The 11831-nt window shown below is 43.6% G+C and overlaps 1 protein-coding gene across 2 annotated transcripts in view; it reads left to right on the top strand.

Moving 5' to 3' along the window:
• The first annotated feature begins 446 nt into the window (after positions 1–446).
• SLIT2 (slit guidance ligand 2) overlaps positions 447–11831 on the top strand; it is a 297246-nt gene continuing 285861 nt past the window's right edge. For both annotated transcript variants that reach the window (XM_087828059.1, XM_087828055.1), the window contains exons 1-3: positions 447–1079; positions 4465–4536; positions 5714–5785. In XM_087828059.1, coding sequence (XP_087684185.1) covers positions 901–1079; positions 4465–4536; positions 5714–5785 — 323 coding nt within the window. In that variant the 5' untranslated portion in view covers positions 447–900. The remainder of the gene's footprint in view (positions 1080–4464; positions 4537–5713; positions 5786–11831) is intronic.

Here is an 11831-nt window from a genome sequence, read left to right as displayed (position 1 = left end):
CCCTCAACTTGGCCTTTGGATTTGCTCTGCCAGGGTCGTGACTAGTGGATATTCCTGCCGGCTGCGGCCGCCCCGTTGCCCTTTTGTCTTTTCTGTTTGACCTCGGGGCAGCCCCCCCGCCCTGCGGAGCGTCGCCAAGGACGCCAGGCGGGAGGCGGGTTTGCGGAGACATCCTTCAGCGAAGTGCATGTGCATTTGCAACCGCCCTCGGCTGTCGGGAGACGGCGAGGACCGGTCGCGGCCGCCCAGGAGCCTCAGGCCCGGGGGAAGCCGCGTGAGGGAGCCGCGCTGGGCGCCGCGCAGCGCCTCCCCGCGCCCCGCTGGCCGCGCGCCGCCCCGTGCGCCCCCGCGCGCCATGCCCAGTCGCCCGGCGCGCTCAGCTCCCTGCCCACGGGGCTCCGGCGCCTTCTAGCTTCAGAGAGCCCACTCCAATCAAGGCCACCATTCCTAGTGAGCCTCCCTCTTCTGCCTCTTACCCTCCCCGCTGGAATCGGATTTGCAGAGGGGCTCGTGGAATCCGAGCAGGCCCCTTCCCCCCCTCCCCCGCGCAACTGGCTCCTGCATCTTCGCGGCTCTTGGGAGCCCCGGTTCTTTTACCGCCAAGTTGATCTTTGGGACGCGTGATCTCCTCCCGGCTGCTCTGGGGTCTTCCTGCAGCCTTGGCCAGGCCAGTTCATCTTCAGGACCTAAAGTTGCCCAAGGAGCGCCTGCCCTGCTGGAGTAGGGCGGAAGGGAGGTGGGAGACGTGTACCGGTGTCAGTTTGGCCTCAGCACGTTTACCCGGACCCTCTGGGCTGCTAGCCCTGCACCCGACTCCGGGCCTCGGCCACCGCGCGACCCGCGCCGAGCAGCGTGAGCAGAAACCGCCGGCGCTGGCGAGCGGGGAGGCGGCCGGGGAAGATGCGCGGCGTCGGCTGGCAGACGCTGGCCCTGCCTCTGGGGTTAGTGCTGGCGACGCTGAACGCGGTGGCGCCTCAAGCGTGTCCGGCGCAGTGCTCCTGCTCGGGCAGCACGGTGGACTGTCACGGGCTGGCGCTGCGCAGCGTGCCCAGGAACATCCCCCGCAACACCGAGAGACTGTGAGTATGCCCCCCCCCGTCGGGGCCGCGCGCCCCGGGCATGGAGGCCGGAGGGTGCGGGTGCCGGTGCCTGGGCAGCCCGCGCGGGCTGTTCTGCACGCGCAGCCCGGGGTCGAAGGCTCTGGGAGGGCGAAGGACAGGAGGGCGCTGCCCAAGGAGGGGCCGCTGCCCGAAGAGGGGCGGGCCCGCCGGCGGCCGCGGTGAGTCCCTGCTTCCCGCCTGTCCCGCCACTCGGTCCGTGCGCCGAGCTCTCCGGGGGCTGGAGAGGCGGGGAGGTAGGAGGGAGACAGGTCCTCCGGACGCTCGGGGCGAGGGAGACGCGCCTCCGTGCCCCGGACTCAGTAGCCCGAGTCACCTTGCCCTTGCCAAGACCCGCGGGTCAGCTTCGGGGCCGAGTCCCCACTCCGGTCGCCGCGGGGTGGCGCGGGGGACTGGCCGCGGGGGGGGGGTGCTGAAAAGGAGCGAGCTCCGCTCCCCGGCTTTGTGCCGCCCTCCTGGGTCCGGAGGGAGGGGAGGGGGTCGTGGGGCGTCTGGATCCACGCGGGGGCGCTTCTCACGGGTCGCGCGCGGAGGGAAGGATGCCCCAGGAAGGCGGCAGCTTCTAGGTGGCCGCGTGCAATTCCCCGCGACTATATCCTGCCCCCCCAGAAGAGCAGGCGGCGGTGCGCCCCTGGGGACCCGTTCGGGTGGGTGACTGCAGAGGGGGGCCCTGTGCCGTCGCCAGGCGAAGTTAGGGCCGCCTCTGCCTGCGGACCCGGCCGAGGGGGGCCCCCGCCTCGCCGCCCCCGCCGCCCTCGCGCCCCGCCGGCCGGGTCCGCGGAGCCCTGGTGCCCCGTCCACCTTCCTGGCGGTTTCCGCGACCCCGCCCGCGGCAGCAGCTCCCGCTTCTTGCCCAGTTCGCGCTCCGCTGCCCGCAGACGTCCCCGCCTCCCTGTCTCCGCGAGTCTCTAATGAAGAAGTAACCGCGCAGCCGGCGCTGACGGCCCGCGCGCTCCGTGCGGGGCGTGCAGCGGGTCTCCTCGTGGTCGCCCGGGCGCCCTGGGCGCGCTCCCCTCGCCCTGGCGTTGGGCCTGCGGCCGCGGCGGGTGCGGGGCTAGGGCGCGGGGCGAGCGCTCCCGGCCTCCGCTCCCCGGCCTCCAGGCCCCTGGGGTGAAGGTTGCGAGGCGCAGAGAGGAACTCGCTCCAACCCCCAACTCCGCACGGGCAGGACCCGCAGGACCCCTGCTGAGCTGAACTTGTCTAACCCCCAGTTTAAAGGCGGGAGTTGAGCCCTGGATTCTCTGCAAACGGCTCCCCCGCCCCAGCCTCACCCCTTCCCAGGCCCACAGCGCTGGGCAAGTTGGGGCCCCACCGAGGGTGTGATGTTAAGATGCGACCCACCGCATTCGTCTGGGGTAGGAGGTCGTGTTATGTCAGATAGCCTGTGAAAGGCCCCAGCAATCGTAGGAACAATCTGATGGTACTTTGCTCAGCATGGAGAGTGGGTTGGGGAGAAAGCAACGCAGAATTCTGTTCGGCACCTGCCCTTTCATGCTGCTCAGAACAGTTTAGAATTGAAGCACTAACATGTCTTACTCGACAAAAAGGGGCAAAATAGCAGTTGAGTTTCAGGTCCTTGAAAAAAACAAATGCCTATAAGAGATCTATAAAGAGTTTTCAGAAAATAGTTTACTCAGTACTGGCTTTTAAAATTCTATCACTGCCACATTAAATACAGATTTCAAACACGGTATTTTAAAGTCTAGGTAAGAGAAAACTTACTTCCGTGAAGGAGAGCATTCAGACTGCAGCAGAGCCTGGTTTTACTTGAAATGATTGGAACCAGGGCAAGTTTAGATCTTGACCTAAGATGCCAGAAAAGGGGTTGTGACTCTTGAAGGAAACACAGTGCTGAAATCTGAGCAAAAAAGTCAGGGCCTGAATACTATTTGCATTATTGCCCCAGCCAGTAGTTTTCACTTTACTGTCACAGCGGGGATTCCCTGAGCTGCAAATGAAGAGTTTAGTTTTCATACAAACATAGAATTGTTGGAAGGTAAATGCCTATAAACTCTAGTCTTTGAACTGCAGTTCTTTTGATGGAACTCTTTTTTTCTTTGCTTTAGGAAGTTTAGCCACCCTGCCACCTCAGGACAGGATTTTGGATTTTTAAAAATTGCTTCTGGAGTAGTATTAGAATATTGTTCACTTAACTTTTTGAAGGGAACTTTTTGGGGGTCTGCCTAACAATAATAGTAGATAGCAGAATACATATGCAGTTAATATACACATCCTTATAAAAACAAAAGTTGGGTAGTGTAATCTTGGTTGTAGGTTCTTGCTTTCCATCACTTTGAATATTTCTTGTTACTCCCTTCTGACCTGCAAAGTTCCTGTTAAGAAATCAGCTGACAGTCTTATGGGAGCTCCCTTGTAGGTAACTAACTGCTTTTCTCTTGCTGCTTTTAAGATTCTCTGTCTTTAACCTTTTGCAATTTAATTATGATCTGCCTTGGTGTGGACCTCTTTGGGTTCATCTTGTTTGGGACTCTCTGCACTTCCTGAACTTGTATGTCTATTTCCTTTACTGGATTAGGGAAGCTATCATTTAGAATCAAATACCTATAAATTACTTCCCAGACAAGAAAAAGCTAACAGAGTTCCATCGTCACCAAACTATTATTACAAGAAATGTTTAAAGGTCTTCTTTAAGAAGAAAAAAAAGATCAAATATATGAACAATAAAATGGCAATAAATACATATTCATCAACCATTGAATCTGACAAACAAAATAAATGAACAAGCAGAGAAGAAACGGACTGATAGAACATTTTGATGGCTGCAGATGAGAGGAAGGTTGGGGGTGGATGAAAAAGGTGAAGGGATAAAGAAGGACAAATTGGTTGTTACAGAATAGTCCTGAGGTTGGAAAGTACAGCATAGTCAATAATATTCTGATAACTATATGTGGTGTCTGATGGCTGTGAGATTTATCAGGATGACCACGTAATAAGTTATATAATGTCTAATCACTGGGATGTACACTTGAAAATAATATAATACTGTATGCCAACTGTAACTGAAAAGGTAAAAAATGATTAAAAATGAAAAAAAAAAAAGTTGAAAGCACTCCCATACATGCCCAAAAGGGAACTTCATGTGACAAGACAATCGCTTCATTTTCTTCTCACATGCCAACAAGCATGGACTCTGTAAACTTGTTGAGAATCATTTTTTAAAATTCCTTTAAAAGGTTACTCCTTTCCCTCTCTCTTTTACTTTGTAAACTACTTTAGTCACTGAAACTGATCTTTAATCTTCAAGTTCTTATTTAGTTTATATCTTTATTTTTTGACTAGATCTTCTTAAAATGGAACTTTCATTTTCTTCCATGTTTTTTCTCAGGGATTTGAATGGAAATAATATCACACGGATTACCAAAACGGATTTTGCTGGTCTTAGACATCTAAGAGTTCTGTAAGTATGTTCTTCTGTGTTTTGAAGAATTTTCTTTTGTGTTTTTTTTTTTGAGCTTGCAGATTTTGATTTGTTACTGGTCTCATTTTTAAAAACTGTCTCAGTGACATAAACATAAACATTTAAAAGATCTTGATTTCTGTCTGTTTTAGGTTATCATTGTAGTACAACTTTTAATAAAAATGTAGGCTTTTATTTTAAGGTTGGATGCAGGCCATAGAAACAGTACTATAGAAATGACCTCAAGTGTTTTCAATACCAAACCCTAAGTGCCTTATGCTTATAAAAATATAGAATAATTGTGTTCACAATATGAATAAGTAATGTGAGACATCTGATGCACTTTTAGGATTTGAGATGAACTAGAAATAATTTAAGTGGGTCTGCATTTTTATTACTAATGTAGAAATGTTCAGCCTCTTCCAGCAAACAACACTTAGGTATAATTTCTAAAATTAAAACAAGCAGTCCAGCTTTTCACAGAGTTTATGATGGGAAATGTGTCCCATAAAATACACTGGTAGTATTTTGAATTGTTTCTTATACTTTATATCTTTGTAGCTTTTGTGAAATTGTTGTAATTTGATCACTTCTTTAATTGGTGGGTTAAATTAGTTCTGAGTGAACCATCATTTGAGGTTCAACGTTATGTAAAATTCTTTTACCCACAGGTTTGTAAATACTTACATCACAGTGAACATATACTTTTGATCTCTGTGTGTTCAATGTTCATTTTAAAAGACACATTTGACCATTATGAATTCTTCCAATTTCTGATGTGTATCCATAAGTGAATTGAAATATGTGTATGATGCATTACTGTATATTGATTCTCTTAGTTAAGATCTCATTTGAAAGTCAGTTTACCAAAAAACACCCATCAGAGCTGCAGTGCCATGGGCTGTTTTCCAGAATATACTCTAAGGTTCAGAGTTTTGACCAGTGAATTTCATGACAAACTCTGTTAGGATTTATAAATGCAAGTTTTGGGATGTGCATGCTGTTTTCCCTCCCCGAGTTCTCTCAGATATGTCATCATTAAATTGCATATTGAATCTAAAACCGGAGCAAGATTTAACTTTACAAAGGGAAAGAGGTCCAGGTTTTGAGCGGCTGAACTGAAACTTCTCTGACGGTGAGGGGCAGCTTTCAGACTCTGCTGTGCTCTGCGTTTCAGGCAGCTCATGGAGAACAGGATCAGCACCATTGAAAGAGGAGCATTCCAGGATCTTAAAGAACTGGAGAGACTGTAAGTATTTTCAATTCCAAACTTATGACGGCATGACTGTGTTTTTAAAAATACTTGAATTTCAAAGACCATGTCTTTAATTTCACGTCTTAGTCTTTGAAAGTTTATAGAAACAAGAGGTTGAATAAGTCGCTTTCAGACTAATTTAAAAATAGATTTTTTTTTTTTTTGCACACAGAGGACTAACTTGAAATAAAGCTGAAAAATGCAGACTTACTTTCCTGAAACACTTCCTTCCTTGGTAACCACTGCTTTTGTACTTTGAGATGTACATGGTTTTCCTACTGTTCATCTAGTTTGTTTTATTTGCTTATGTAGGAAGAAAGGTAGTAATTTTATTTGCATTTATGGGGCATTATGGAAAAGAAAAGTTTTGCTAATGGTGATTTTCATTTCCATTCTGTTTTGTTGTGTGTCATTAGCGGTGTTTGAAGAAATATTTTAAAATCTTAATGAAAGAGATTTGCTTTCTGATATTTAACAAGGTGAATATTGTTAATTATGTCTATTCGCAGTTTTATTTCATTGTTTTATAGTAGTTTTCTATATATTTGTGCTGGATAAATAATTTAAAGATTAGTAGAAAGGGAAGTAAGAATTATGTTATCAAACAGTGGTTATTTTAACATTGATGCTTTTTTCCAAAAAGATCAACTGTGCACTTTAGACTTTAAAATACTTTTTTTTTCACACACAGAATATTAAGGATTGGTATATATTACCTGAGGTCCATTCTTACTTTATATCTACAGTGTATATCTACAAAAGACAAAACCACTGTAATAATTAGGATTGATTGCACACTTGGTAATTTGATGTATGAATTCCATGTCTCATATGTCTTGATAATTCTAGTTTAGTAGGTTTGCATTTTAAGGGCAGATACAGCTCTCTTAAAAGTAACAATGATTATTTTAATAAGTTTCCATGCCTGCTTTAATAGGCACTTTAGGTAAAAATAAAACATGATTTAAAATAATGAAATATGAAGTTCATTTTAGGCATTGTACACTCACATTCACTGGGCCTGGGGGCAGATGTTAATTCTGTGTAATTGTCTCTAAGTAGAAAAGTGCTTGTCAATTTCTAAGGTATTAGGAAATATGTAGGATACGTATTTATCACTACAAGTAAATTAAACACAGAGATGTCTAATTTATTTTACTATAAAATTTTATCCATGATGAATCTTACAACATAGGGAATATTACTGTGGAATTAAAAGTAAATTTAAAATCACTACTTTGAAGTACTCTGAAAATATTCATTCTTTGATTTCCTTGATAGTAAATAGCTAATATCTAGTAAGTACCTTACAAAGGCATTTTTAATTCATTCGTTTAAAAAGAACTATCAATTTAATCTTATTGTTTAGTACGATGATTACATAATTTAAAATTATCATTTAAACATGATCAGTTTTTTTCATGAATAACTTAACTAGTCACCACATAGAAACCTGTATGTTTTGATTCTTAAACAACTTCCAAATTACCGAAGGAAACCTGATGGCTTTTCATGCAGTTTCTATTTTGGTTGTATAATAGTGTTAAATATTTTCAGAAACATTACAACATATCGAACTTTCTCATTACTTTTCAAGCCACTCCAGGGTATCAGTTTAACTTTCATCTTGAATAAATTAACTTTTCCTAAAAATTATTAACCAGATGCCTTATGATCTGAAATTCAATTAGAGTTGTAAGTAGGTTCTAGTTTTTGACTTTGACTTCCCCTGGGAATGTCACTTCATCTCAGAACAATTTTCTATTCTACTAAGAAGCAGTCAGATGTTGCAGAGTGGGAGGGGGATTTGTAATTTTGAATGAAAACTAATATATATGCAGGACTTCTTTAAATCACCCCAGCTGTTGGCCGAGAGCAAATATTTCATATTTGTGAGGAAAAGCTGAGAAAATTCCTTTTGTTTACAACTGCCAAGTCCATCTGATGGAAGCACATTGTTATCTGACAGCCAATTCATCTCCTTGGGACTCGGGAATTCAAAACCATTTCTTAGGAACATTGTGGATACACTTTTCAAATATTTATTTTCTAAAATACATTAAATGGCAAGGCAGTTTTGTTTAAGAATGCATTCAAGTTATTGTGAAACAAACTATTTAAAAACTTTTTTCAGTATATTATATTGAAAAGTAAAAATAAAGAAAGCTACCCAGAGAGTTCCATTATCGAATTTCTATGGCCTGTGGCATATACCTTTATTTTAGTTGGTGGATTCATTAATATCACAAAAGTTGCCTTATTTTACCCCCCAAAAGCTCCAAGAGACAATATAAGAGAAAGGAAGTAATCAATGAATTAACTTTTAACTAATTATATGTTGTATGAGCCTACATGGTTTTAAACAATTTAGATGTGAAATTTTTAATTGAAAGTCTAGGTTATAAAAAAATGTATAAATGCAGGTTTATGTCATAAATGCCATTTATACAGTAATTATAGTAACTTAATTTTCAAGCTTTGTGAGAAGAAAAAATAAATAAAATTAATTTTATTTGTGCACAATTCATGGTTTTAAGCTATTTTTTCATTTTAAAATGATAAAACCAAAACAGTTCCAAATGATGTTTGTATTTTAAAATTATAAGGTTTTATTCATTTTATTTCATGTTAATAGAGTTTTAACTTGATCTAGAGAGAGAAGACAGATCTGAAAACAGAAGATAACATCTGTGCCTTTTTAGAAATCCAACTTTTAATCTCTAAGAAACAGGGTCATATTGCTAAGTGGAATTTAACCTGAATATAGGATGGGAAAGCCATTATTTATAAGTCAAAGCATTACAGTTAGAAGAGAGCGATATTTTTCCTGCCTCAAATGGATGAAATGTAAGGTTATTACTGAAAATGTCAAGTAGATAGATATTAAAATCTTCCTTCCCTCCCTCCCTCCTTCCCTTCCCTCTTTTTTCCCTTCTTTCTAGTGTGTAGCAAACAACATCAGATGATATGATCATCGGAATATGCTTAGGAATCCTTGTGGAAGAGCTGAGTTTTGCTCGTGCTTGCACAGCGTGAGCACATTGCTCCCGGTTCACAGGGCCTCGCTGCCGCCCGGAGCCGGCGCGGGCGGGCGCGTTTCCTGGGCCTGTGCTGCCCGCAGTGCCTGCATATCTAGGATTAAAATGCTCCTTGAGAAGGTGCCCATGTAGATTCTATCAGCAGGCCTCAAACTGCTTAATCAAAATGTTCAAATGAAATCGAATGCACTTAAGTGACTGGTTAATTCAGTGGAAATGAATTAAGGAAACAAACTACAAATAAGCTACAGTACAGAACTGAAACATTTAGGAAGCACAGTTCTTTTTTTTATTTCAAAGAAGATACCTGTATATATCTGTGATAAAGTCAGTTTAAGGTATTTCTTAGCTGGGGCATAATGTCTTAGAATGTTTCTGAAATTGTTTAGGGTTTTCAGAAGAATTTTAGGACATTTTTGTCCTGCTTGCAAGGAAATGCTTATATGCAAAATAAAATGCTTATGGGCCTGGATTATGTTAACCACAGCCAATCACATACCATCGAAAGCCTTGGCTGTTAGGCTTTTCATGAACTCCGACAGTCATTTTATATCCTCACGATAAGGAAACTGCAGAAGTGTCAAAGGCAAGGGCTTGGACTGTTCTTTTCATACCAGTCATGCGTTTCTTACCAGTCCTGTGCAAAGGTGTGGTTTTAAAACCAGTATTGCGTTGACTCTTTGGATTGGACAGTACCGATTTCCTACTAACTTTGTCATTTTATCTTTACATTTCCTTGAACAGTGAGTCCTGAAAATATTATAATAAAGCCATGTAATTAAACCTGTTCACTTAATATTTTAAAGTTTCTATCAAGATGATATAAAAGTCCTCATTTTAATTCACAAAAGTCTAAATCCCATTATCGTGGAGCCTCAATTTGACTCAACACCACGCTGTCCTGAAAGGATGTGTAAGAGACCCATTTATTACTATCTTTTAAGGTGGTGCTGAATTAGTTTCTCTGTGTGCACACACCCCTCATATAAAAGCATGTGGCAGCCAGGGTGTGAGGCTGGGGCTCCGGAGGTTTTGTTACAGGTCATTACACATGAGTTCAAGCCGAGAATATGCTGTGGAACAGGTCTGAAGGAAGGCACCGCTTATCCCCTGATCGTCAAGGATGTGCAGAGTCCCTCTTCTGACTAATCCTGCGCGTTTATGGGCCACACGTAACACATTCCTTTTCTTAAAGTCAGGGCGAACTCGCGTTCTAATCTCCTTGGAAAAGAATGCAAGCTCATCTCAAAAGAATTGTTCTCTGGCAACTTCACCCAGGAGTTTAAAATCAGTGCAGTGGTTTTCTTGGGAAAGGCTCTTTGAAGAGCATGTGAAACTTGGTAGCAGAGGTGCAGTGCGTGGTATAAACATGTTCAAGGATACATTGTATCACTTCATCTGTGACATCGATCAAGTGTCAGTTCTCACCTGTATGTAAGTGGTACTGAACTGTTTTGTTTTATTTTTTTAAATCTTCACCCAAGGACATTTTTTCCAAGAGAGAGGGAGAGAGAAACATCGGTGTGTCTTAGTTGCTCCCGCCCTTGCCCTGACTGGGGCTGAGCTGCAACCGAGGTACATGCCCCTGGGCAGAATCGAACCCGGCACCCTTCAGTCGGAGGGCCGATGCCCTGACCGCTGTGCCAGGTGGGGTCAGGCAGTACTGACTATTTTAAATTACATTTATGGACTGTGGTCTCATAAGGCCTGAAGGCCCGTGCAGTGTTAGAAGTTTAGCCCAACACTGAGTCCATCCCAGAGGGTTTCTCTCGCGTCGTTTTTTATGGGCCTGGAAGTTGAACGGTGGTGAGAAGGCCTGTTTGCTCTCTGCGGGCTGTTTTATAAATGCTGAAGCAGTGAGGCTGTTTATTTTTCCCACATCTGTTTTGGGCTCCTCCTTTGTGACAGTGTTTGCTGCATGCTGTGTCTTTTATACCTCTCCTGAAATGAGTAGTTTAGTTTGCACTGTTACGATGTATTTGTGGAAGCAGTGAATGTCAAATATTTTACACTGAATTGTTTTTCATTCCTGTTGGATACCTTTCTGCTTGAAATATGCCTTCTGGATGGAAATTCGCGATTTTACACGGAGTGAGAGACCCTCCTGCATAGATCTTACATGGCTCTTTTTTTTTTCCAAAGTGGTTTTTAATCTGCTGACTGGAAGGAATAGTGGTGGAAATGCTGTCAGGATGAAAGTTTGAGAATAATAGGGCCGATTTGGTATGAGTACAACTGGGACATTGCTTTAAGATTATATTTGCAAAAGGTATGGATTGCCCTCTTCCCCGGGTCCGTGTGCTCTGGGTGCAGTGGATGGTTCTCCAGCGGGCGCTGCTGCTCTGGGTGCTGGCAGAGCAGGCGCACAGGGTGTGATGACCTAGACTCCCCTCCGCCGAGGCACCTGCTCATTTTATCTGCTGTTGCCTGGTGTCCTGTGGCACAGGCCAAATACTCATTGGTTGTCCTGCTGATTATGCCTTTTAAGCAAATACAACCCCCCCCCCTTTTAAAATCAGAAACAGTAGATAAGAGTGGCATCAGAGAACCCTTGGCTTCAATTCCACTGTGAGGTCTTGATTAATTGCTTTCTCTTTGAAAACTTTAGTTTCCTCACCTTTAGGACAGAGATAATTATATCTTACAGTGGCGTCATCTGTGGTTTAAGGAAGGTACTGTACATAGTTTTACAGAATGCTCAGGACAGGGTTGGCACTTCCAAAATTACGTGTTTTTTTTTTAAAGAACGATGTATTTCTTTATGTGTTTCAACATTGCTTTTCAAAAGCTCAGTTTAAGAACTGTTTTATATTATGAAGCTAATAAAATGTGTATATAATAAATTTGACTTGGAACAGTCAGCTTCACCATCGTTTTCATTCTGACTTTTTATATCATGCAGCGTGTGATCTGTAGAAGAGATGCGAAGAAAGTACAAAACCCTCTTCAAGTTTTGTTTTGGGGTATTTCTCGCCATCTTTCTGAATATGTAGAGAAATACC

The sequence above is a fragment of the Miniopterus natalensis genome, chromosome 1 (assembly GCF_054644295.1).
Source record: "Miniopterus natalensis isolate mMinNat1 chromosome 1, mMinNat1.hap1, whole genome shotgun sequence".
Classification (NCBI taxonomy): domain Eukaryota; kingdom Metazoa; phylum Chordata; class Mammalia; order Chiroptera; family Miniopteridae; genus Miniopterus; species Miniopterus natalensis.
Note: the sequence above shows the minus strand (reverse complement) of the source record. Positions and strands in the feature narration are given on the sequence as shown.